The 24,767-nt window shown below is 67.4% G+C and overlaps 3 protein-coding genes and 2 long non-coding RNA genes across 11 annotated transcripts; 2 read left to right on the forward strand and 3 right to left on the reverse strand.

Annotated features, from left to right (window-relative positions):
• Positions 1-1,712: 1,712 nt before the first annotated feature.
• Positions 1,713-5,911, reverse strand: SLC39A4 (solute carrier family 39 member 4). The gene is made up of 12 exons (XM_072775514.1): positions 5,692-5,911; positions 4,992-5,273; positions 4,378-4,573; positions 4,118-4,263; positions 3,862-4,033; positions 3,401-3,573; positions 3,087-3,224; positions 2,884-3,006; positions 2,672-2,726; positions 2,431-2,583; positions 2,099-2,286; positions 1,713-1,993 (listed from the first exon to the last, which is right to left on the reverse strand). The coding sequence occupies exons 1-12, from the start codon at positions 5,878-5,880 to the stop codon at positions 1,865-1,867; spliced, it is 1,944 nt and encodes a 647-aa protein (XP_072631615.1). The 5' UTR covers positions 5,881-5,911; the 3' UTR covers positions 1,713-1,864.
• On the forward strand, positions 2,416-7,807 carry LOC140604309 (uncharacterized). The gene is made up of 2 exons (XR_012007264.1): positions 2,416-5,975; positions 7,314-7,807. It is a non-coding gene; the product is annotated as an uncharacterized lncRNA (long non-coding RNA).
• A 1,114-nt stretch (positions 7,808-8,921) lies between these two features.
• Positions 8,922-13,059, reverse strand: VPS28 (VPS28 subunit of ESCRT-I). 3 transcript variants are annotated; one of them, XM_072775667.1, is made up of 10 exons: positions 12,922-13,059; positions 11,667-11,733; positions 11,094-11,122; positions 10,938-10,975; positions 10,610-10,699; positions 10,034-10,139; positions 9,836-9,937; positions 9,444-9,497; positions 9,245-9,336; positions 8,922-9,163 (listed from the first exon to the last, which is right to left on the reverse strand). In XM_072775667.1, the coding sequence occupies exons 2-10, from the start codon at positions 11,701-11,703 to the stop codon at positions 9,046-9,048; spliced, it is 666 nt and encodes a 221-aa protein (XP_072631768.1). In that variant the 5' UTR covers positions 11,704-11,733; positions 12,922-13,059; the 3' UTR covers positions 8,922-9,045. The 3 variants fall into 3 exon arrangements, with proteins under 3 accessions (XP_072631768.1, XP_072631770.1, XP_072631769.1); XM_072775669.1 differs by having other exon boundaries at positions 10,842-10,975; positions 12,922-13,022; XM_072775668.1 differs by lacking the exon at positions 10,610-10,699.
• Positions 13,060-13,078: 19 nt separating this feature from the next.
• TONSL (tonsoku like, DNA repair protein) lies at positions 13,079-24,709 on the reverse strand. Of its 4 annotated transcripts, XM_072775474.1 has the most exons (26): positions 24,629-24,709; positions 24,360-24,455; positions 24,048-24,190; positions 23,279-23,462; positions 22,821-22,950; positions 22,419-22,590; positions 22,220-22,334; positions 21,571-21,716; positions 21,322-21,474; positions 20,972-21,097; positions 20,655-20,835; positions 19,694-19,776; positions 19,505-19,594; positions 19,111-19,183; positions 18,874-19,037; positions 18,682-18,805; positions 17,935-18,545; positions 17,771-17,847; positions 17,301-17,454; positions 17,136-17,214; positions 16,332-16,633; positions 16,029-16,200; positions 15,299-15,474; positions 14,715-14,788; positions 14,125-14,258; positions 13,079-13,414 (listed from the first exon to the last, which is right to left on the reverse strand). In XM_072775474.1, exons 1-26 carry the CDS (start codon positions 24,651-24,653, stop codon positions 13,224-13,226), a joined length of 3,975 nt encoding a protein of 1,324 aa, XP_072631575.1. In that variant the 5' UTR covers positions 24,654-24,709; the 3' UTR covers positions 13,079-13,223. The 4 variants fall into 4 exon arrangements, 3 of the variants coding, with proteins under 3 accessions (XP_072631575.1, XP_072631574.1, XP_072631576.1); XM_072775473.1 differs by having other exon boundaries at positions 19,505-19,776; XR_012007238.1 differs by lacking the exons at positions 13,079-13,414; positions 14,125-14,258; positions 14,715-14,788 and having other exon boundaries at positions 15,337-15,474; positions 15,786-16,200; positions 19,505-19,776.
• Positions 13,118-21,901, forward strand: LOC140604307 (uncharacterized). 2 transcript variants are annotated; one of them, XR_012007261.1, is made up of 5 exons: positions 13,118-13,619; positions 14,896-17,230; positions 17,319-18,943; positions 19,456-19,800; positions 20,465-21,901. It is a non-coding gene; the product is annotated as an uncharacterized lncRNA (long non-coding RNA). The 2 variants fall into 2 exon arrangements; XR_012007260.1 differs by having other exon boundaries at positions 13,119-13,619; positions 17,319-19,800.
• Positions 24,710-24,767: the final 58 nt, after the last annotated feature.

A 24,767-nucleotide genomic window follows, 5' to 3' on the forward strand; every position in this document is an offset into this window, starting at 1 on the left:
CAGGAGGAGCCCTGGCAACTCTCAGCCCCTCCTGCAGTGCCACCCGCCCCCTCCAAAAGCCAGCGCTGGCCCCATACTGGAAGCAGGGGACCCTGCAGTCCAGGCCACGCTCCTGATGCTCCCCTGGGCAGCACTGTGCTGGGAGCTGGTGGCTTTCCAACCTCCCTGGTGCCAGGAGGGCTGCGCTAATTCCCACAGCACCCTCCTGGGGGTTTGTGCAGCTTCTTGGAGAACCAAGGGTCTTGGATACGCGGGAGCATCTGCGTACCTGTTGGGCCAGGGCGCTCTTACATTCGGCCCCTCCTGCCCAGTTTGCCCCGGGTGGGTGGCGAGCAGCACCCACCTCTCTCCAGCACAAGTGGACGCGTAGAGCGTAACAGGACACTGACTTCCATCCACTCTCCCGCTTTTGTGTCTGTGTGTTGGGTAAATGACAGGCTGAATCTGATATCCCCTGGACCCCTTTCTCTTTTGATCTTTCCTTCTACCTACCTCCTTTCTGCTATCCGGACAGTGCATTTAATGGCTGGAGCTCTGGCAGCCATTTTGGACCATAAGAGGTGTTCTAGATTGAATTGTGTCCTCCCAGGGACACCTGGGTGACTCAGTGGTTGACCATCTGCCTTCGGCTCAGGTCATGATCCCAGGGTTCTGGGATCGAGTCCCGCATCCAGATCCCCGCAGGGAGCCTGCTTCTCCTTCTGCCTGTGTCTCTGCCTCTCTCTCTCTCTGTCTCTCCTGAAAAATAAATAAAATCTTAAAAAAAAAATGGGTCCCCCCAAAAGATATGGAAACCTACCAACAGTACCTCAGAATGTGACTTTTATTTGGAAATAGTGTCATTACAGATAGAATTAGTTAAGACAAGGATACACTGGAGTAGGGTGAGCTGGTAATCCCATAGGAGAAGAGAAGAGACACACGAGGAGAGGTCATAAAACAGAGGACACTGGACTCATCCTGCCCCAGACACGGAACACTTGGGCCCACCAGAAACCAGTAAAGTCTCATGTGACAAATTCTTCCTATGGAGCCAAGAAGGAACACAGCTTACCGACACCTTGATTTTAGACTTCTGCCTTCAGAATGGTGAGAAAATGTCGTTTTTAAGGCTCACAGTTTGTGGTGGGCTGTGCTACAGCCTGGGGGGCTACAAGGGGACTTGGAGGATGAACAGTTCTGGCACAGACCTCAGAGCAGAAGAGGCCCAGGCCCCGCGGACCATGGGCCACACACTCTAGCCTGACCAGCTCTAGGCCTCTATTTTTTTTTTTTAAAGATTTTATTTACTCATTTGACAGAGAGAGTGGGCACCAGCAGAAGACCAGCAAAGGCACTGGGAGAGGGAGAAGCAGGATCTCCATGGACCGGGGAGCCTGACCTCCACCTGAGACTCGATCTCAGGACCCTGGGATCGTGACTGAGCCCAAGGCAGACGCTTCACAGACGGAGCCACCCAGGGGCCTCTCGACCTCTTTCTAGGCGAGCATAGCGGGTTGTTTTGGTCTTTTTGCTATGAGTCAACAAGTTTGATTCCTGATTGGAGACCAGGCCTCACCTGCTACCTGCAGACCCCCGCCAATTTCTCTGACCCCACTGCACCTTGCAGAGGGGGACTGGGGCGGGCTGCCAGCAGGTTCCTGGTCAGAGCCCCACCTGTCTGCCTCTCCTGGTGGGAGACACTTCCCTAACAGCACGTAGAGCAGCTGGGCTCCAAGGACAAGAATGTCTTTATTGAAGCAGGAGGCGGAGGCGGGGCGGGTGCACCCAGGGGCAGGCCCCGCACTGGCAGGTCGGGGCAAGGGGCTGAGATAGGCCAGGGTCAGCAGGCAGCATCAAGGGCCGGAGAGTGGGGCGGGGGCCATCAGAGGGTGATGTTGTCCTCATACAGCGACAGCAGCAGCAGGACGGTCCAGCCGCCCAGCAGGCCCATGTTGTGCAGCAGGAAGAGGAGCCAGGGCCGCCGGTCCCGCACGTGCAGCATGGCCGGGAGCTGAGGGAGAGGGAGAGGGAGGCTGTGGTCAGGGGCCAGCTCCGGGCCCCGGCTCACCCTGCTCAGCTCACCCCTGGGCGGCCGACTCCCGCCCTCCACCCTGACCATGTCGCAGAGCGCCACGTAGAGGAAGAGGCCGGTGGCCACCGCCAGGATCCAGGCCTCGCTGTCCTCGCCGACGTCGACAGCGAGCGCCACGTAGAGGCCGGCGAAGGCAGTCAGCGCCGAGGCCAAGTTCAGCAGCAACGCCCGGCGCACCGACAGCCCCGCGTGCAGCAGGGCCGCGAAGTCCCCTGGGGCGGGAGGGGCGGGGGCGGGGTCAGGCCGGGGCGCCCCGCCCCGCGGCAGCCCCCCCGCTCATGGCCCGGCCCACCGCCCGGGAGGCCCGGCCCCCCGCAGGCCCCGCCCCGCCCCGCCGGGGGCCCAGCGCCGCGGACCTAGCTCGTGTGGCAGCTCGTGGCAGAACACGGCCAGCGACGTGGCCAGCCCGGTCTTCCAGGAGGACGCGAAGGCGGCGCCCACGGCCAGCCCGTCGGCGAAGTTGTGCAGCGCGTCGCCCAGTGTGATCACGTAGGGCAGCAGCCGGAGCTCTGCGGGCGGTGGACGTGGGTGCGCGCCCGCCCGGCCCCCCGCCCGCGCCGGCCCCCCGACCCTTCTGGGGCTTTCCTCGGGACTCACCTGGGCTCAGTCTCCGGGGCTCCGCGCTCAGCAGCTCCGGGCTCTCCTCCGCCACCTGCGGGGTGGTCAGGTGGGCCGGGAGGTGAGGAGGGGCGCATGGGCTGGGTCCCCCGAACAGCATCGGAGGCCCCGGGGCGGTGGCGGGGCAGGTCCGGGGCCCTTGGGGGAGGAGCTCCCTGTGGCATGGGGACGTCGGGGAAGGGCCAGCTCACCAGGTCTGCGCGGGAGCCCTCGTGGGGCTGCTTAGGTGGCCGGAGCTCGCTGGGCGCCAGCTGCAGGGACACCCCATGGCTGTGGCCACCATGGCTGTGGCTGCAGGGCCCATCCTTTGAGTCCTGTGGGGACAGTGGGTCAGGGCCCAGCAGGCCCCCACGCCTCTGTCTCCTCCACCCGCCACATCCAGCCCCCACCTGACCTCTGGGTCCAGGGGCAGCAAGAGATTAAAGAGGTTTTCAAACAGGAAGAAGGTGTAGAGGCCTCCCAGCATGGCCACGAGGCGCCAGGTGGTCTGTGGGCCAAGGCCCTCCCCGCTGTGGGAGTGCATCCCCAGCACCTGGGGGAGAAGGGGGCTGAGTAAGGGGACCTTCAGGCCTCCCACCACCCCTCCATCCCACCACCCCCACCAGGGCCAGGAAGAGAGAGACTAGAGGGGCAGCTCCAGGAGGATGGGCCTGGAAGGCCTGGGCAGGGGCATTCCTGGCTGGGGAGAGAGAGGAAACTGAGACTGACCTTGGGTGTTAAGTGCAGGATGGCATCGCCTGTGAGCGCGCCCACGGCCATGCTCAGGAAGGTCTGGATGACATAGTGGGAGGCAGCGCGGCAGGTGGCACACGTCAGGAGCAGGAGGCCAAAAATGGCACAGAGGCAGATGAGCAGCGTGGCTAGGGAGCCGTAGAGATACCCTGCGGCAGTGGTGAGCTGAGCTGAGAGCCTCTCAGCCTCCGGCCCCTACCCCTGCCTCCCAGGGGCGGGAGTCCAGGAGCCAGCAGAGCTCACCAGGGATGCAGGTGGTCAGGCCCGCCGCCTCCCCTTTGCCCCGGTGCCTCCCTCTCCTGCCAGCCCTGGTCCAGCTCTCCCCGCCTGTCCCCTAGCCCAGTGGCCGCGCTCTCCCCCCTGTGAGGTCCCACCTCTGTGCCATTAGCACCCGTGGGCACAGCCAGGCAGGCGCTACTGGGGAGGCAGGCACTCACTCTCCGCCTGGCTGAGCTGGTCCTGGGTGGGGTTCCTGGGCTGGGGGTTGCAGGCCCCACTCAGTTGCTGTTGGAGCAGGGCAGGGCTCAGCTGGGCCCAGGACTCTGGGGTCACCCCGGCCTGCTCAGACAGCCCGTACACAGCCATCACTTCGCTGGCACTCAGGCATACCTGGGGGTGGTAGCACTCGATCAGGGACCTGAGCCAACTCGGGACCCCACCTCTCCCCGGGAGTACGATGCAGGGGCTGCTCACTGTGTCCCACAGGCTGGAGCTGCTGTTCAGGGTGGTAAGGGGCACAGGGCCCTGGTAGTTGGCCCTGGTCCTCAGGTGATCGTGGTCACTGTGGTCGGTGTCAGCCACTCTGCCTACCCCCAGGCGCTGCATCAAGGCCTCCAGCTCTGGCCGGGGAGACGGAATGGCAAAGTCGGTGTGGGCTCCGGGCCTGCCTCCCCCATGGTCAGGGAGGCCGGGCACTCAGGGCGCCCCCCACTCTGGCCCAGCCCAGGCCTCACCAGCCAGTGTGATGTTGGGAGTCTCGCCGCCGTGCTGCCGAAACACAAAGTCTACAAAATACTGGGGGGTGGGCAGGGCTCGGAGGCAGGACCCGCTGCTGACATGGTCCAACAGGGCGGCCAGCACCAGGCCAGGGCTGTTGGGAGCTCCTGCCCTGTCTGTCTCCTCCAGCAGGTGAGGCAGGTCTACGCAGGCCTAGGGGAGGAGCCAGGGCTCAGCCTCTGCTGCAGTGTGACCTTCTGGCCTCCAGCCCTGCCATTGCCCCGAGTGTCCCCCGAGTGCCACTGACCCCAAGGTCTGTCCCGACCTGGCCCAGACCAGCCTTCTCAGAGCGCCACCACTGGTCCTGCCAGCTTAAGACCCACACTGGGCCTGACCCCCCACCCCGGGGCCCCAGGAGTCTAAACGGCCCTGTCTGACTCCCCAGGGCCTGCCCTGAGTGGTACTGGACCTCTGTGATCCTCGGTCCAGCCCAGACTCCCCCAGCTACCTCCGGGAGCTCCGAGGGTGTCCCGCCCACTGCAGCCGGGCCCACCCCATGAAGTGCTCCGTCCCGAGGGATCCCCTTAGGCCCTCCCCGCCCACCCTGTCTGGCCACCCTACCCAGGCTCACCTCCGCAGCGGGCCAGCCAGCAGTCTGGGCCTGGATCCTTTGCAGCAGCCTGCTCAGGCCCGGGGCCAGCGCTGTGGGGCCCTCCAGCAGGGCCAAGAGCTGGTCAGCGCGGGCGGCCCAGCGGCCAGCCCGGATATCTGCACACGTGCCCCTGGGGTCGCTGAGGTAGAGGGCGGCGGCGGCACTGAGACGGGCGATGTGTCTGGGCGCTAGGACTTGCCCCTCTGGGAGCCCCGGCGTCTCGGGCCCGCCCAGGGCCAGGGCATCATTCACAGACAGGCACTGTGGGCAGAGACGGGTGGGCGGCAGCTGCCCGCTTCCCTGGGGGTTCCACGCCCCCCCGCCCTCCCCCTCTCATGCACCCCTGCATCATTGCTCTTTCACACCCTCCCGTCACCACCCCCCTCAATTACACGAGTGCACACGCGCACACAGAGGACTCAGGGCAGGGGTCCCCCCACCCTAGGTGGCTCCTTGCTGGAGCCACCGCCAATCTGATGTCCCGGGGCTCCCGGAGCTGTGTGCGCCCCGCACGGTGCCCAACCCTGGAGCAGCGGGGGGCGCGGGCCGCAGGGAAGGCCTGGGTGCTTGGCCACCCAGCCTCACCTTGACCCGCCCCCTGGAGTTTGCCCAGGGCCCTTTGCTTCCAGCCTGGGGAGGAGCGGCGGCCGCTGGGGGACCCGTCGGGTGGGGCCGTTACCTTTCCACACGGCCCGTCGGCGCAGTGCACACGGTCCGCCAGCGTATTTAACAGACTGCCCAGTGCCCCGCGGTCCAGAGCACCGTGGCCCGAGGACAGCGCGGCCAGCAGGCGGGCCGGCGGGGCCCCCACGGCGAGCAGCGGCAGGGTCAGCAGCAGCGCCAGCGCCCGCGGGCCCTGGGCCGTCATGCTGAGCTCCTGTGCTGTCGCTGCGGGTGCGGGGCAGTGCGCGGTGCTCCTGGGCTGGGGCTGGGCTCTGACCCGCCCGGCGGCACCTGTCCCAGGTATTTGCGCGGGGCCCTGTGATTGGCTGCCGCCAAGCCGCGGGTTAACCATTCCAGCAGCAGGTCCTCCCCCGGCCGCGGGCGACTGCGCTCCGGCCTGCGGCCACCACCGTCCTCGGGGCTGCCCCGCGCGGGCGCCTGGCAGAGGGGCACCGATGGCACCCGACCCCTCGGGCCCGCCCGGGACATGCGGCCTGCGGCCCGGGGCACACCCCGGCCTGGCCCGGCTCCCCCGCTGGGCAGCTCGCGCCCGCCGCCCCCGGCCTCAGGTCCCTTGGGCTGTGACGCCCAGAGCGGGGGGCGGATTCCGAGGGGACCCTAAGGTGCTGGCTGAGTGCTGCCCCCTCCCAAGTCCAGAGGGCCTCGGGCCTTCTGTTTGTTGCCCCCGGGCAGGATCTTGGGCGGTGGCTCAGGCTGGGGCACCAGCCCCCCCCACCCCTGCCGGCTCCCTCTTGGCCTTTGGACCCCGGGACTCATCTTTGCCTGGTTGGCAGTGCAGGGGGAGGGGCCTGCCCGGGGAGCCCGCGGGCACCCCTGCCCGGGCTTAGGGCACTGTCGCCTCCTGCAGCGCATGTGGGTGTCCCTCCCCTCCCCCAGTTCAGCCGAGCACTGACCCTGAGCCCGGTGGGGTGTGGTCGGGACCGAGGCGGTAGCTGGGAGCCCGGGTACTCTGTCCCCAGTCCTCGGGTGCCCAGGGCTGCGGCCCCGGCCCGAGGTCACGCCACCACCACGCAGCTGGGCGGCACTGCAGGGTGACCGCCCCGGGTCCTGGGGGCAGCTGGGCCAGAGGAGGGCATGGGAACAGCCGCGGGGTCTAGATGAATCTTGGGCCCGAGCCAACAAGCAGGGAAGCTGGAGAGGCCCAAACTGCCGTCTTGCTGACCCGCGGCACCGGCCACTGGGGCTAGAGCAGGAGGCAGGGACCTGGCTGCCGCCTCGGGCCACCCCTGCTCAGCCCGCTAGCCTCAGGGCCAGGGTCTAGGACCCGCCGTCCAGCCGCCCTCCCCGGTCCCAGGCAGGCGGCCTGCAGCCCCTCGGCCTGAGTGAGCTCTGGGCCGGCCACTTCCCTCCACCTGCCGACCGTCCCACCGCGGCCGGAGCGGCCTGCAGCTCCTAGCTCACTGTCCCCACCCGTGTCCCCAGCCCCCCACCTCACCTGCCATCCCGCCAGCCCACCTGCTCCCACAGCAGCGCTCACAACCTCCGGGACACGCGCCCCCCCAAGGATGAACAAAATGTGCCCTGTGCGTACAATGGGACATTCGTCCTTAACAAGGACACCTTGCTGGCGCAGGAGATAGAGCCAGCTCCCATCACAAGGTCTTTTTTTTTTTTAAGATTTTATTTATTCACGAGAGACGCAGAGACTGAGGCAGACGGAGAAGCAGGCCCCATGCAGGGAGCCCGACGTGGACTTGATCCCGGGACCCGGGGTCACGCCCCGGGCTGAAGGCGGCGCTCACCCACTGAGCCACCTGGGCTGCCCATCGTACTTACTTTAAAAAAAAAAAGAAAAAAAAAAGGACGTTTTGACAGATGCGAGAAATAAACGCACCACGAGAAGACCAATTGAGTGTGATTCCACCACTGGCGGGAGGCACGGTCACGGTCACACCCCAGGTCACACCCCGGGTCACACCCCAGGTGCAGAGAGGGTGGTGGCTGGTGGGGCCAGGGCTCACTCGGGCCGTGCCTCTGCGGGGGCCACGGAACTGCGGGAGCTGGACGCGGGCGGCGGTGGAGCGAGCGGTGCTTGATCTCAGGGTTGTAGGTTCAAGCTCCACGTCGGGTGTAGAGATTAGTTAGCAATAAAATCCTCAAAATGTTTAAAATGGCAAATTTTGGTTTTTATTAAAAAAAAAAAAAAAAAGACCAGAACAGCCGTCCTGTCGGTTCAGCAGCCGCTGGCAGCAGGATCTGGGGCTCTGGGCCCTCCTGGCCCCTCGGGGCTCCCCTGAAGCCTCCCCTCCCCGGGCCGACTGGGCTCCTCCGAGTCCGCCCTGACACTGCGGCCCCTCCGTGTCCTGGGGCCTCTGAGCTTCCCAGGCCTCAGCCGCCCCCCTCGGCTCCTCGGCTGGTCTTCCCACCCCAGCCTCCAAATGTGGTGGAGCCTCGGGCCTCTGGGGAGAACCTCTGGGACCCAGGGCGGCAGCTTTGCCCGGGAGATGCCAAGCCTTCATCTTCCCCCCTACGACTCCGCGTGATGTGCCGCTGCCCACCCGAGCCCACGCGGACTCGCTCTGTCCCGGCAGCTTCCATGCACAGGACCTGCTCTGCTGGTTCTGGGATATCCACTGCCCAGTGCGCTCGGCCAGGGGGCACAGTGGGTGCCACACGCGACACAGCCTGCACCCAGACCCCCAGGGCCCCCTCGGCCCCTGCTGCTGATCCTGCTAAAGTGGATACAACGGATCATGGAACCCGGAGCCTCGCTCCAGCAGCTGGCAGCATGCACCCACGTGGATGGGGACGGAATGGGATGCTGCAGGCTGGGGTTGCTTGCAGAGCCCATAGCCCGGGGCCCCATAGCAGGTGACACTAGGAAAGGAGCCAGCTCTGGCCTCTGAACCCGCGTCCTCACCTGCAGACCCTGGCAGGACTGGCCCACCCAGCAGCCCGGCCTCAACCCTGAGGCAGACTGTTGGTGCCTTGCTGAGCCACTAAGAGGGCGGGCGTGACCCCGCGGCAGGGAGGGGGAGGTGGCTCGGCCAGCTAGCGGCCAGACACGGGGGTAGGGGCTCAGATCCCAGCTTCACCTGGCCCAGGGGGAGGCTGGCTCCCTCCCAGGTGCCCAGGCACTGCCCACCAGGGACGCGGGGGCCCTAACTCCTGCTCAGACCTGCCCCTGCGGAACCCGCGGGCTCCGGGAGGCTGAGGGAAGACAGAGCAGCAGGCCGGGGGGGGGGGGGGGGGGGGGGGGGACACGCAGCCACAGTGGCAAGGAGGTCAGACAGCACCTTTATTGCGAGGAGGGCGAGGGCGGGGGCTCCAGGGCTGACACACCCGCAGGAGTCACAGGCAGAGCCGGTGGCCCTCCCTGCCCCCGGGGCCCAGGGCCCAGCGCACAGCCTCAGGCGTGCAGGAAGCGATTGAAAGCGTTGTAGGCCGACTCCAGGTCAAAGAGCATCTGGCGCACCTGCGAGTCGTCGAGCTCGTCAGAGGCTGACATGCCGCTCAGGGTCTGCAGCCTGTGGAGCACAGCGCTGAGGGTGAGCGGGAGCAGGCTGCCGGCCTGGGGGTGCCCAGAGGCTCGGCGCAGCCGCACTCACCACTGGCTGACCGTCTGGCGACCCTCGAAGTCAGGAGGCAGGTGGCTCATGCGGTGCATGGTCTCCATCAGCTCCCGCAGGTCAGGCTGGATCTGCGCACAGGACACGGGGCTTCCTCCTCCCTCCTCTGGGAGCCCGCCCCTCCACCTCTCCCCTGCCCTGCCCCGCTGCCCCTGCACCCCTGCCCCCAGAACTACACCTCATCCATGGCACGGATCTCCAGGCGCAGTTTGTCCATCACCGTGATGAAGAGCTGGGGACGAGTGCGCACGTGAGGGACCGCAGACCCAGCCCAGGGGCCGAGAGTGGGGCCCCCCAGCCTGCTTCCCCTGTCCGACCGGCCCGGTCAGCCCCCACCCAGCCCCTCCGGCCTCAAGAACCCACAGTCTCCCCCCTCAGCCCGTCCCCTCGGCTGCCGGGTCACCTAGGTCCCTGCTGCGTCCCTGTCCCCACAGCCCCTGGCTCTCCACGCGCCCCTCGCCCACGTGTGCCTCCAGGGCCCTGGTGCACGGGGGCCTCCGGCCAGGTCCTTCCTGGACGCTGCCCACCCTCTGGCCACGCGTGAGCCCTCCCCGGAGGCTGCGGGCGCACCGAGACCACATCGGCGATGCAGCGGTTGAGGTTGCCCTTGTCGTCCTTGATGGTGATGGGCCGATCCTCCTTGATCCTCTCCATGGCCAGTGGGCAATCCAGCTGCAGGGGGGTGGGGGGGTGGGAGCGTGGGTGCACAGCCCCCCCCCCCCCACTGGCCCGCAACAGCGCCGCCCGCACCACCTCCAACTCACTCACACGAAACTTGCGGCAGAACTCGTCGATGGAGCTGATCTCCGCGCCTTGGACCTGCCGGAAGGCGGCCTTGTACTGGACCAGGAGCCGGGAGCAGGCCGCGGTGTACCTGTGGACACGGCCAGGCTGCGGCCCTGCTCTCCCGGGCCCCCCAGGCCCCCCAGACGCTCGGCAGCCCCTGGCAGGCTGGGAGGAGAGCAAGCAGCAGGGAGGGGTGGCCAACACGTGGCCCCACAGGGGATGGAGATGGGAACACGGACGCGCCCTCCCACTGCCCCGGGATGCAGCAGCCACGCCTCCCCACCCACAGCTCGCGGGCTCACCGGGCAGGCCTGTCCCGTGTGCCTCCTAAGGGCCAGGCCAGGCCAGCAGCACGTCCTGTGCTCCCCTCCCTGACCCTTCTGCCAATGGGGACCCGTGTGCCCAGGGAGCAGGCTCGGGACAGAAGCCAGGGCCCAGGGGTGGGCATGCCTCCCCCCTGAGGCCCTGCAGCAGCACCAGGAGGACGTCCTGGCCGAGACAGTGCCCAGGCCGCCCGCCCTCCGGAGCACCCTCCTCGTGCGGGGACGAGGGGCTCACTCGTTGGGGGTGACGCAGTCCTTGATGTAGGCCTTCTCCAGAGCCTGCATCGTCTTCACAACGGCAAACAGCTCCGCCATGTTGTCGTACCTGAGGGCAGTGCGACCATCGGGCCACGGCTGCCAAGGCCCCCAAGGCCCAGGGCGCCCGCGGTCCTGGGCGAGGCTATTTGGCCTGCGGGGCACAGGCTCCTCGGGAACGGTTCCCCAGCCTGACCCCATGCCCTCCTGACCTCAGTCAGCCGAGGGGTTCAGAGGTTGGGGGAAGCTCCTTGGGGGGCTGCTGGGCACCGCACGTGTCGGGGCGGGCGGTCTGGGGCTGAACTCACTTCTCCCGCTCCCGGGCGTTCTTGTACAGCTTCACCTCCTGTTGGAGAGAGGGGCCAGAGTGTCAGGCGGCAGGGCCAGGGAGGCCGCAGGGTCTGGGTGAGGCTCACAGCTGTCGGCTACTGGCCACTGCGGCCAGGTGGGCATTGGCCACTCACCTCATACAGCTCCGGCTTGTTTCCAGGGGCTGCAACAGAGCAGAGAGCTAGCAGGCTGCCACACTGGTGGCCCCAGGGGGGCTGGTCCACTGTCCCTGGCCCCAAGGCCTGACCCTGTGAACTGTCCCCATGAGCCCAGGGGTATCTGGAGGATGAGGTTCTAATTTCAGCTCCGCACCAGTCTGTAGGCAGGGGGGCCTGAGCAGAAGACGCCTCAGGCCAGTAGGCCACAGCCCAGGCCTGGGCCCCCCATTCCACCGCCACTCCTAGTGACCTCCCTCTACAGAATGACCACACCTACTTACAGTGCAATGACAGCGTATAAGTGACATTTGTCACACATCTTGTGCCCTCTCCCCTGGCTGGACTTGATAATGCCCGGGATCCCTGAGGTTCCAGCCACACTAAAGCTGTCATCTCTGTGCCCAACTGGCCCCACCTGGAGGTCCTCTCTGGGCCGTCTGATGATGAACAGCCCACAGACACAGACCTCCCCACAACCCCTGGCTTCTGCCGCAGGGGCTGAAGGCCTGGGCCCTCTGGGTCCCTGGGACCACCTTGGGCCACACTTACCTCCCATGCCTGGAGTGGGCGGGATCCCGTGAAACATCCTGCAGGCTCAGATGGCCACAGCAAAGATCTGGGGAGCAGAGCCAGCGCCAACTCAGAGGTGACCCCCAACACTCCTGGGGCTCACGAATTGTTTCTCTGACCTCAGCAGAGTCAGATGAAAAATACCCGAGATAGAAAAACTTTAGAATTCCATGAACAACTATTTTGTTCCATTTCCTGCTCCATTTTTAATAAAAGATTTTATTTATTTATTCACGAGAGACACAGAGAGCGGCAGACACAGGCAGAGGGAGATGCAGGCTCCACGCAGGGAGCCCGATGCAGGACTTGATCCCAGAACCCCAGGGTCACAACCTGAGCTAAGGGTGGCACTAAACCGCTGAGCCCCCCGGGGCTGCCCTCCTGCTCTAGTCTTAACACGAGCTGCACCCCGACCTTGGACAGGCCTCATAGTACAAATGACGTAGGTCCTCATGGTAAAGGCCAAGGGGTTAATGAGTTCCTTGCAGTCTCCAGGCACAGGTGATAACATCTGGGGAGTGGCTGGGCGAGGCTGTCCTTGCATATTCCAGACCAGGACTGGACGTTCTGACGCCAGGACCCCTGGCCCTGCCCCGTTCCAGAGAATAACTGATTTACTGAGGACACCTGGACACGGCCCTTCGCTCTGGTTCTTGGGTGCCCGAGCCACGGGCGGGCTCAGTCTTCCTCCCTGAGTCTCCCAGACGCTCTGTCTGGATCTGCTCTCTCCGTAGCCTCCGCTCACTTCCTGCTGCGTGAGGTTCCTGGTCTGCAGGAAGCCAAGGACCTGGGGATCCCCTGGGCGCTGGACCCGGCCGCCCGCGGCACAGTGGCGCGCACAGGGTGCTGGGTGCTGCGGTGGGGCCGCCCGCTCTGCCCTCGGGCCGGCAGGAGGCCGGGGAGCTGGGCCCCAGCTCGGGCGAGCGGTGGCGGCAGGGTGCGGGGCTCCCGGGAGCCAGGGAGCCGGCGGGGGCGGCCCCCGGGCGGGGGGGAGGCGGCCCAGCTCCGGCCACCGACCCCACAGGCAGCGCCCGCGTCCCACCGGCCGCAGGAGCAGGAGCAGGAGCAGGAGCAGGAGCAGGAGCAGGAACAAGAGCGCCAGGCTCGCGGCCGTCGGGGCGGGGCCGTCCCTCCGACCAGGCGTGCGGGCGCCCGCGGGCTACCCCGGCGCCACCTTCCCGCCCCCGGCCCGGCCGCGCCCCACCTCCCTCCTCTCGCCGCCCCCACCCGGTACCTGGCTGCCTCGGCGGGTCGGGGCGGGTCGGGGCGACGGCGCCCGGGTGCGGACGCGGATCGGCCGCTCGGCGCTCTCCTTCCTTCTGCGCCTGCGCACGCACCCCCCCCCCCCGCGTCGGAGCCCCGACCGACCGACTACCGCCCTGACGCTTGCGCCTGCGCGCGCCGGAAACGGCCGGCCCCGCCCCCAGGCGGCCAGCGCGGACCCAGCCCTGCACCACAGCGGGCCCCCGGCCTCCCTCCGCCTTTCAGAGGCATTGGCGGCGGCGGCGGCGGCGTCCGTTTATTGGGGCGGGGCGGTCACAGGCGCCGGAAGAAGAGCCGGGAGCCTCGGTCCAGCGTGCAGGCGCCGGGGATCGGCGGGCCGGCCAGCAGGCTCAGCGCAGTGCGGTCCTCGGGGGCGAGGCGGCGGCTGCACAGCTGCAGCTCCTGCACCCGCGCGGCGACCTGGTGCCACAGGCGCTGGCCCAGCGGGCCCTGGACGGCACAGCCTGCGGGCGGGGGCAGGAGCGGGCCTCAGCGGGGACCGCGGTGCGAGCGCCAGGGGGGCCACCCGGGATGCGGGCCCCTGGCGGCCGGGCAGGAGGGCCACTGGCCAGAAAGCCGCAGCCGCATCTGTGCCGCCCACGGCTGGACACAACAGGGGTGCCCGCGGGCCTCCAGGGACACGGGGCCGCCCGGGTCTGATCTCGACAGGTCAGCGCGCCCAGCAGGCTCAGGACCCAGGGAGCAGCCCCTTGTGCAGGCCTCCTGCCTGCCCGCCTTCAGGGGCGGGGTCGGGAGCAGAAGGGGGGGGCTGCTTCCCCGTGTGCACACCCACTCCTAGCCCTGGTCCCCTGGGGGGCAAAGCCTGTACTCTCCTGCTGCAGGCCTAGCTGGACGTGCCAGGTGGCCAGTTGGGGTCACCCTCAAGACAGCTTTGGGGGGTGCCCTGTCAGGTGTGGCCAGAACAGGCTGGGAAGGTGGAGCCCCAGCAGCCCCTGCAGGAAGTCGGGAAGATCTTGTGGTAGCAAGTGTTTGCCATCCTGACTTTGAGTTCCCTCCTCCTCCCAGTGGTAATTAGGAAATCCTTGTGAAAGGGCATCTGTCCCCGGACCACAGGGTCTCTGAGGGTCAGGCTGACAGGGTCAAGAGCAGAGATCCCATGTTCCCCCTGCCTCACACCCCTCCTGGTCACATCAGTCGCTGTCCCCAAGCTCACCTGACAGGCCAAGGAAGCCGAGGCCTTGGGGCCGCATCTGGAGGGCAGACAGGAGCTCCTCCAGGCCCACACGTGTAATTTCAGGGTTGGCAGACAGGTCCAGGGAAATGAGTGAGGGGCAACAAGGAAGGCATCTGAACAAGGGACGTGAAGGGATCAGCCTCCAGGGACGGAGGCCCCCAACACTAGAGAAAGCTGCCCCCAGAGAAACCACACCTCTGGGAGCCACAGGCCAGGCCCTGTAGACTCTGCCCCTCGCACGGCACAGTGCACGCTTCTCCAGGGCTTGCGGGGCCCTGCCAAAGGCCAGACCTGGTACGCCTGCCTGGCTTGAGTGCCCAACACTTCCAAGAGCCAGCTGAGGCTGGAGGGTCAAGAGAGGCCCTCGTATGGGCTGTTGCACACGGGGTAATGGGAGAGGCGCTCAGGAGCGTCAGGAGTGTAGGAAGGAGGCAGGGTCGGAGCTGGGAGGAGCCAGGTCCTGGGACACACTAGGGGGGAGGAGCTGCTATCCCGTCCCTGCTGACCCAGCTTCCCCAGGGTGCTGGCCTCGAGATCAGACTCCCTCAGAATGGGCAGGAGCGGCTTACCTGCTCAGGTCTTTCACGGCCTTGTCACCCAGATGGTTTGCAGACAGACTCAAGTGAGAGAGAGCACAGCCTTCCTAGACAAAGCAGAGGCCCAGGGGGCCCGGGCTGGGTGTGGCGCGGGCCCTCCCTGCCTCGTAGTAGAGGCCCCATACCCAGGTCAGGGGTGTTCCTCCTTCCTCAGGAACCAGGGGGCATTGGCCTGACCCCCACTGCACCAGAGCATAGCGATATCCCTTCAATCAAGCAGATCAAAGGGAAACACCTCCCCTTCCAGGTAGAAGTAGTCACACCTGGCAGGTACAAACCACAAGGACCAGCCCCACATGGAAGAGCCAGCGGGGAGAGCCCTGGGAAGCCTGGCAAGACCTTGGGACCTGCCTGGAGCAGGGGGGCCACCCCGGGTCCCAGGCACTTTTCCTGCTGGCCAGGGACTCAGCCTGAGGCAGGCAGCCCTACAGAAAGCTTCCCCCGTAGCCGTACTTTCTGAAGCTCCAACCCTCTTCCCTGCCAGGTTTTAGCTGTGGGACTGCAGGCTGGACGGCCCCGGGTGGCTCCTCTTTGGCACCCCCGCCCCACATACATACCTCGGTCAGGTATCTGACCACAGGCTCCACGAGGCCAGAGTCGCTCTTGCTGGCTGCCACGGAGCTAAGCTCCAGGCGCTGGAGGGTGCGGGCAGGCAGGCTCTGCAGGGCCCGGGCCAGGGCAGTGGTGCCCAGGATGTTGTAGGACAGAGACAGCGTCTTCAGGTGCGTGGCATCTGCACAGGGAATCAGAAGCCCGGTCAGCCACACACCAGCACCACCTCAGCCCCACGACCCCTCTGCGGAAGCTACTGTCCCTGAAACACTGTGAGCAGAACGGAGGTAGCTCCCACGGGGGCTCTCCCGGGCAAGGAGGGGGCAGGGCCAGGCTCCTGAGCCCATCTTCTCCCCACCGACCCTGGGCACCTGCCTCCCTGTACCTGAGACGGGCTGGGCCAGGATGTGTGCATGTGGGGTGGGGCCGGGGAATACCATCCACTGCACCACCCCAGCTTCTCCCCGGCACTCTCCCATCCCTGAGCCCCACCTTCCTGGCCCACCACGGCTGCAGAAAGCCCCCAAGAGGCCCCCCAGTCTCCACTTCTCAGTCCTGGGACCGCGGCCCATGGCTCGTCCTAGGGGAATGTCCCCGAGCCCAGGAAGGCCCAGCGCGTCCAGGTCCGGTGCCCCGGGGCTGCTCTTGCTCGAGGCTGGCTGTACCTCTGGAAGGTGCCCTTCTGAGGGCAACCGGAACCCTGGGGCCAGGAAGTGGATGTGCCCGCCAGCTCACCTTGGAAGGCGCTACCCAGGGCTGCCTGGTGGCTCAGGAGGAAGCCGGGGCCCAAGCCACAGGCCTGGAGGTGCAAGGTACTGAGTGAGGGGCAGGCCTGCAGGACAAACGCCAGGGCCTGGCCACAGCCATCCCCGAGGGGGTTCATGCTCAAGTCCAGCTCCTGCAGGTTCTGTGGAAGACACGAGCCCCTCTGGAAAACTGGTCTCCCCGGGCACTGCCAGCACTGCCAAGTGCAGCCCAACCCAAGGACAGGCTGAACGCAATGCTCTGCCGCCGCTCTGCCGCTCCCCGCGCCTCTACCTGCAAGGCGGTCTGCTCCCGGAGGCCCGTGGCCAGCTGGCGTAGACCCTCAGGGCCCAGGTGGTTGGAAGAGAGGTCAAGGAGGACGAGGCCGGGCAGGGTGCCCAGGGCGGCCAGCAGCTCAGCAGCACATCCGTCTGCCAGCCGGTTCCCTGCCAGGCGCAGCTCTCGGAGCGCCGTGTGCAGCTTGAGGGCGCGCAGGAGGGGGGTGAGCTGGGTCTGGCGCAGGGCCAGGGAGCAGGCGCTGAACGAGGGGCCGGAGCCCTGGCAGCCCATGGCCTGCAGCACCTGCTGGTGCTCCTCTGCAGGGGAACGCGGTGTCAATAGAGCCACAAGCTGCTCTGCCCTGGGCGCCCTGGGGACCCAGCCAAACATGCCCGCCTCCTTGGGAGCCCTGGGACGCCCAGTGGGGTGCTGCAGAGCCCATTCCCACAGGCCTGTGGACCCACATGGGCCCCCAACCATGGCCGGTGGACGGGGTGACCCCTCTGTCCTGGTCAGGCCCTCCTCGGCAGGGCCTACCCTCCATCAGCCACCCCACGTCTCCAAGGCACACTTCCTTGGAAAGCCACCCCGGGCCCAGCCTCCGGTGGCTCTGGTGACTCAACGCCATCCCGCCGCCAACGGGGCCCGTCTTCCCCCACCTGTCAGCACATCGTGGGCACGGGGTAGAGGATGAAAGCCCGAGGCCAGCTGTGCGGGGAGGGTGCCCACGGCGGACGTGAGGCCCCAGACCTGGGAGTGGCACAGGAGCCTGCACACCCGGGCCCCTGCCCAGCTGCTTCATGCCCTGTGGGCCCTCACCTTCCTCCAGGCTCTGGCAGGCCCTGCGGTAGCGGTCGGTCAGCGGGGGAAGATCCCACGACGTGACCTCGGCCAACACCTGAGGGGCGCCACCAGTAAGCCGCCCGAGGGGCTCCCAGGGCCGGGGCGTTCCCTGCCCTCAGCGCCCGGGCTCTTGCCGCTCACCTCCTCGTTGCTCTGCAGGACGTCAGGAATGGGGTCCTGTGGGGCCAGCAGGGCTCCCTCCTTTCGCAAGAGGAGCCTCGGCAGCAGCCCACAGGCTTGGCAGTAGCGCCGGGCGGCCTGCTCCGCAAGCCAGGCCACGGAGTGGGCCTCCTTGCTGCAGGGGGAGAGCTGCGCTGGCCAGGAGCTGACGGAGGCCCCGCGGCCCCGCCATCCCTGCTCGGGATACGCCCGGGCCCCCAGCAGCCTCACAGACAGCCGGCTCTTCCAGGCTTTTCCTGGGGCCACGGGGCCCAACCCAACCAGGCCCGGGTCCTGCCGCTGCGTGTGCAGGGCGCCGTCACCAGCCCCCAGCCGGCAGGGGGGACGCAGCCGGTCAGTGCAGGCCTTGGTGCCCATGCCACCCGATAGCACACACGAGGCTCTCCCGGGGCCCAGGGGAGCCGGGCCTGGGCACGCACGCGCTGCCTTACCTGTGCGGGACGGGAACGAGGAAGAGGCTGTCCTGCACTCGCACTCGCACCCGGATGGGAGGGGGCACAGGCGGACCCTGGGGGGCGTGAGGCGACGGGCGGACTCAGAGACTCGGTCCCCGGCCCTGACTGGCCCTCCGTCCCCACCGGTGCAGGGCACCCACCGAGGGCTGCCCTGCCGCAGGGCTGTCCCCACCAGGCCCCGAGGCCCGGGACGTGTTGGGGCTCCGCGGAGGCTCTGCCGCTGCGCCGCCCTCTCCCCGCGCCCCGATCGGTGCGTTCCAGCTCGTGAGATGGGGCAGCCGGCTCTGCCTGGTCCTGGCCCGGGGCCGTGGCCTGCCTGGGCTCCTGCTGCCTGACCCAGGGGCGCCGCGGCTGGTGCCCTGGGGGCGGGGCACGGGGCCATCCTGGTGGCTGTGGGTCAACGGCGAGTCGTCCTCCAGCCAGTCGCCTGCCAGCCAGTCCTCCTCGGGGATGAGTGCCGCCCGGTGGGGGTCGGGCTCACCCAGGCCCCGAGGGCCGACCTCCGCCGCGGTGTCCCGGCTGCTGCTGGAGCCAGGCCTCCGGGCCACCTGCTGTGCGGGGACAGAGTGCCGCGGCCGCTTCGGGGTGGGCCGGGCTGGGCCGTCCTCGCCCTCTGAGCTGCTGCTGCTGGCCAGCGTGTGCCTGTTCCTCCAAGGCCGGGCCCCCGGGGGCTCCGGGGACCCTGGGCAGGGGCTCAAGGGAGGCGAGATCTCAGGGTCAAACAGATGGCTGCGTGGAAGACCGTGGGGAGCTGTGGGGGGACAGGACCTGGCATGAGGCCCCGGCCCCGCCTGGCCACCCGTGCTCCACTGCCCCCGAGAAGCAGGGCCTGGGGCACCCTCAGGCCAGGGAGAGGGTCCCCAGGCGCAGAACAGGTCTCTCCTTGCCTTGGCCTGCCGCTGCCGCCCGGAGCAGCCTCTCCATGGCTCCAGCCTTCTCTCGGGTCTCGCTGTCCAGATCCCGGCCATACAGCTTCACCCACTGCTGCAGAGTCTCCAGTGGGCTGTGCCCCTGCGTGGCAGCCAGCTCAGCGGGGGCGCTGCCCCAACAGCCTGAGCCCCCCTGCCCCCCACACTCACCTTCGAGGTTCGGAGGGTCACAGATGCCCCCCGTCCAATGAGCAGCTCGGCCACCTCAAAGTGACCGCAGGTGAGGGCGTCGTGCAGGGGAGTGATGCCCTCACAGCCCTCGCCGCCTGGGTCGTCCACCACAGCCCCGTGGTCCAGCAGGAAGCGGACGATGTCTGAGGGCCGGGGACAGGAGCTAGCTCCCAGCCCTCGGCGGCCCCGCCCCGGTGTCCCGGCCCCCGTACTCACCCAGGTGCCCATAGTTGCAGGCCTCATGCAGGGGTGTCCAGCCACAGTAGTCCCGAGGGTTCAGAGGGTGGCCCTGTGACCAAGGATGACAAGGAGCCTAGCCCTGAGTACCCCCCGGCCCACTGCAGGGCTCTGAGGTTCCAGGAGGGCCAGGGCCTAGGTCTCAAAGGCCAGAATGAGCCCTGCGGGCCCCTCCCCAGGCCTGGCCTGACCCCGGCCGACATCCCAGCAGAGGGAGGTGGTCTGCACACCAGATGCACCGTTTTGGGGAGGCCCCTGCAGGGGCTCGTGGGGGCTAGCAGCCACGGTGCACCCTGTAGCCCCGTGCCCCATGCCACCCCCCAGGGAAGACTCCGGCCCCCAGGGCACCTAGAGAGCGCGGTGGCAGGCGCACCTGTCTCACGAGGTCCTGGACGCGAGCCAGACGGCCCTCGATGCAAGCTCGGTGCAGGAGAGTCTCCCCAACGTCATTGCGCCGGTTCCACTGTGGGCAGTTGCCCCGGGACAGGGGGCAGAGGTGTGAGGGGACCAGGCAGGCCTGGCAACCACAGGAGGGCCATGCGATGCCCCGCACCATCCTCACCTTGCTCGCCCTCCGCTGGCCCAGGCAGCCCTGCAGCTCCTCATCCTCCTCTGGCTGCTGGGACAAGCCGTCAGCATCGCCCTCTGGAACAGAGCGGCGCCCACCGGGTGAGCCAAGCCCCGCTGCTGCCCCGACCGCAGGGCGCCCTGACCACCAGGCCCAGGGCCTCCACCATCCACTGCCAGCCCTGCCGGCGGCTGCCACCCTCGCGGTCCCTTTGCCCACAGGGGATGACCCACCCTATCTGCCCACCTGTCGCCTCACCCCGTGCTCGGACTCCACCCAAGACTCGTGTCCCCCTCCTGAAAGCACCTGTCAGCCTGGGTCCTGCTCCGGGAGACAGCTCATCCCAAGCCCAGGGGCCTTCACCTGCACACGCTGGCCCTCCCGTCGGCGTCTGCCTCTGGCTCGCTGGCTGCCCAACCCCACACCTTCCCTCCGCTCCTCCCTTCCACTCTCTCTGCTTCTGGCCCCCACTAGAACCTTCTCTCTCACGTGCTCCTTCTGCAGCAAGCACGCATTGAGCGGCGTCACGAGTCCCTGCTCTGGCCCCAACGCTCCCGTGGGCCCCACACTGCCCACCAGTGACCCCAGCCCAACCGCCCTGTGCATGAACTCCCCGCAGCGCTTGGCCTCTCACTCAGAGGTTCTGGAAGCCACCCAAGTTCGAATCTGACCTGATTCCTCAAGGCCTCGGGGCTGGGCGCCCCCCAGCTGCCTGCCCTCTTATGCGGCCCGCTCTGCGCCCCCCCCCCCCTTCCATTTCTCCAGGTCTGATACTGCACCTGCTGCTCCAGGAACGTTCCAGGCACCCTCCCCCCAGCCCTCCTCCATCCACCAGCACGAGCGCCCTTCCCACAGCCCGTGAGCAGCCCCCACGGCAGCTCCCCCCGCACCAGCCCCAGCCTGGGGCCCAGCGAGAGCAAGTGCCGGGGCGGCCACGGCGGCGTTCGGGCCTCACCACTCTCGGAGAGCTCCACATCGCTGGCCTCGGGAGTGTCACTGTCGCCCTCCTTCTCTTCCTCCTCATCTTCCTCCTCGTCTCCGGGCACGCTCAGCTCCTGCAGTCTGGCTGCAGTGGTGGGGGCCTCCTGGGGCTGCAGCCTCAGCTGCACGGTGTGGAGGTGCCGCAAGACCTGCCTCTGAGGAGCGGGGGATGCCGGGCTCAGGGCCACAGGGGCACTGGATGCCGAGTGGGGGAGAAGGGGGCGGGAGCGAGGACAGGAAGGCTGTGCTAGGGGATCCTGCGTGGGCAGGGGCATGGGCAGGCTTCCGTACCTGCAGCCGGGGCTGCTGGGCCTGCTGGGCACAGCCAAGAGCCTTTTGGAAGCATGGTGCCAGCAGCTCATAGGCGTCCCCGGCCTCCTCTCGGGACAGCGCGATGTTTAGCCAGGTCTTGGCCTCCTGGAGCAGGAGGAGGAAGGATGAGCTTGGGGGCCACTGCCTACCCGCTGAACAGGCCGCACCCCGGGCTCAAGCTCCCACGGTTGCCCCCATGAAGCAGAAGGATGGCGGGCCTGTCCACGCCCAACACTCCAGGGAGGCAGTCCTGAGGCAGAGCTCGGGGACCTCCTTGGAGCCCCTCTGTATCCCACACCCTGGGTGGGGCCGGGCGCCCTCCTGCTCACCTCCAGAGCGTCGCCACCACGCAGCCTCAGCTCCTGTTCGTAGTGGGACACAGCCCGGCGGTGGTCCTTCATGTCTCCCAAGGTGGTGGCCAGGGACACGTGGATGATGGCCAGCTCAGGCCCTGGCCTGCCCAGCAGCTCCGCGAAATGCAGCTGCGGAGACAGTGACAGTGAGGCCATGGCTGCCTTGTACCTTGCCGGCCGGAGGTGTCACCACCCCTCCCCCCCTCCTCAGCAGGGGACGCACACCTGCTTCTGGTAGGCCTCAGCCGCCTTGGGGAAGTCGCCCGCCTTGGAGAACAGGTCCCCCAGCTGCTCGCAGATGGCCATGGCACCCTGAGGGTCACTGCCCTCGGACTCCTGCAGCTGCCGCTGCAGCTGGACCACAGCCAGCACTGCGGGACAGGGCCTCGCGTGAAGGGTGGTGCTGCGTGCGCCTGCCTCTGTCCCTGCGCAGTGCCCTCCGGCAGGCCAGCCACCCTCTCCAGGCCCCCGCTCACCCCGCGGTAAGAGCGGGTAGTAAGAAAATGTACCACGGGGCCCACGAGGATCCGAACTAATAAAGGACAACCTAAAGCAGCACCTGGCTTGCAGAGGAGCTACACTGCCTGCCGCCTGCCGGTCCTCACAGGCCACACGCGCCGTCCACTCTCCCATCCTCCTACGTCAGACTTCCGTCTCCACTTTGCCCGTGGAGATCCTGGCGCCAGTATAAACGCCCAGCCAGGCTCCTGACCATCTCAGTCCCCCGCCCCCTGCCCCCTGCTGCCACTGAAGGCTCAGAGAAAAGTGGGGGTCTCTTCCCAACAAGGGGGTAGGGCAGGGAAAGGCTCCCCACTGATGTGGCCACCTCTCCGCCCCTTTGGGAGAACTTCAGCCCCCAGGTCCCCAGGCTCACCATATTTGAGGGTCCGGCAGACAGCTGCCTTCTGCAAAGGCTTCTGGAAGCCCAGCCTGTAGGCTTTCTTCAAGGCTCTCTTGGCAGCCAAAAAATCCCCCAGGTCTTGGAGAATCTGGGGGGCAAGGGAAGGTGAGATGGGCAGGCTCCCCAGAGTCGAGCCCCTCTGTGGCTAATTCCAGAGCTGTGAGAGCAGCACCTGTGAGACGAGCACACAGCACTCGCTCTCCATGAGCTCCTTCCTCAGGACGCGTGCACACTCTCGGGCCCCCTCCAGGCAGCGCATGGCTTGGGAGTGCTGCCCTTTGCGCCAGTGGATGGCACCCAGGTTGTAGCGGGCACGGAACAGGTCCTCATGGAGGTGGTTCTGCCTGCGGGTGGTGACAGGTGCTGAGGCCCTGGGCACTCCTGCTTGGGAAAGCACACGGGGCACCTGACGTGCGGATGTGCAGCTGCAGATGCTAAGCTAAGCCTGCTCCTTCCCCAGCCCCTGCCACAGACGTGATCTGGGCGTGCAGGGCCTCCTCTGCTCATAGGGGACAGGCAGGGACAGACAGGGGGTTCGCTTGGGGGCTCCTTCCTCTAGGGACAGAGGTCTTACTCGGCGAGGAAGATGCTCTTCCGGAAGTAGTCGTTGCATGGGGCCATCTGCTGCAGGCTTTCGAAAGTGAGGCCCAGGTTGAGGTAGAGTCGGGTCCTCATCTCATTCAGCTCTCGCTTGGCCAATGTACCTGGAAGAAGCCCCCCCCCGCAACACCCACTCAGTGCCTTGCAGCCACTTGGGGTGTGCAGCCTCTCCCCAACCCCTCCTGTTTCGCACTGTGGGTGCCAGGGGTCCTGCTGTAGACAGAGCATAGGAGGACATAGGGCGGACTGCGCCCAGACCTGAGGTTGGAGGAGCATGGGCCACACATCTCCTGATGGGAAGCCTTATGGACAGGTCTCAGCCTTGCAGAGGAAGGGCCGTGCCACACGGACAGGACAGGCAGTGCAGCTACAGCCTCCTGGGCCAGGGGTCTGGAGGCAGGGGCTGGGGCAGTTAGGCCTCAGAGTGCTCACCCTGCAGCTTCTCGTCCACAATAGCCAAGCTCTTCTCAAAGGCAGCCTGCGCCTGCAGCAAGGTGTCCTTTGACTGGCAGTGGTCATAGATGTCCAGGTAGGTGCGGCCGATTGTGGCCCAGGCCCTCTGCTGCTCAGTGTGATTAGACAGAGAACAGGCCAGCTCCAAGTAGCGATGCTGGTGCTGGGGTGCAGAGGAATGGCCATTGGGAGCCAACCCCCTCCAAGCAAATCCCATATACACCCCAACTCCAGGAGGTCTCTACCTTTGCTAAAGAGAGTCCCCTAATCCCCCAAATCCCCACAGAGCGGGCCAAAGCCAGGCTGCACACGTTTCCTCTCTTCTATGCCTGTGGGATATGGTGGTGCCACACTCCAACCAGCCAACGTCAGGATGGGGGAGTTTGCTGGGTTGCTGCACCCCCCTAGCCAGGACGGGAGCAGGCTCTCTGTGGGGGGTGGGGGTGGGTGGGTGGGGTGGGGGCAACTCCCCAGCTGGCCCACAAACACAGCTCAAGTGTTTTGTCCATTAATGGTTGCTGGGCCCAGGCTCCCGGGACCCGCCATCATGTGCCCACCAAAGGACCAGGCTCCAAGCCCCTGGCACAGGGCTGTCTGAAGAGGCTGTGTGCAGGCTTGTCCTCCTCTAGCCGGAGGCCAACGCTGCAGACTGTGCTTCCCTCCGCAAAAAAGGGACTGGAAGGAAGCTGGGCCCCGGAGGGCTGTGTGGTCGGTGCCAGGGTGGGTGCTGGGGTGGACGGGAGCCCACCTTCAAGGCAGCAGAGTAATCCTCCAGCTCAGCCAGCCGCTCTCCGATCTTGCGGTGGGCCACGGCACAGCCCAGGGCGTCGTCCACGCTCTCCAGGAGCTGCAGCTCGTGCTGGTGCTCCCGCAGGGCCTCTGCGTAGCGGCCTGGGTGGGCAGGAACGGCGGGGCAGTGGGTCCGGGCCCGGGGGCGAGCGAGGCGCTGACACCGGCCCCTCCCCGGGGGTCCCTCGTCCCTTCCGGTCCCGGGGCCACCCCCCCCACCTCCGGACACCCCGGACCACAGGTGGGCGAGGCGCCGAGCACGAGCACGCACCGCTGCTGGCCAGGAGCTCCCCCAGCTGGTGGCAGGCGGCGGCCTCCTCCCGCAGCTGCCCGCTCCTCTGGGCCTTGGCCTTGGCCTTGCTCAGCTCTGCAGAGACACGGAGCCGGGAGACTGAGCCCTGGGATGTGGGGCCGGCCCCGCTCCCCGCGCGCTCCCCGCGCCCCCCGGCCCGGTCCCCCCGCCCCCGGCCCGCTCCCCCCGGCCCCGCTCCCCGCTCCCCCTGGCCCCGCTCCCCGCCTGCTCCCAGCCCGGAGACTCACGGCGAAGTTCGCGCTCAGCGCTCATGCTCAGGCCGCCGCTGGCCGGGATCCGGACTTCCCGCGCTCCCAGCCGCAGGCCCCGCCCCCGACTCCGCGCCCCCGCGGCGCGGAGCATCCCGGGAAGTGTAGTCCAGCGTCC

This window comes from Canis lupus, chromosome 14 (genome assembly GCF_048164855.1).
Source record: "Canis lupus baileyi chromosome 14, mCanLup2.hap1, whole genome shotgun sequence".
NCBI classification, from domain to species: domain Eukaryota; kingdom Metazoa; phylum Chordata; class Mammalia; order Carnivora; family Canidae; genus Canis; species Canis lupus.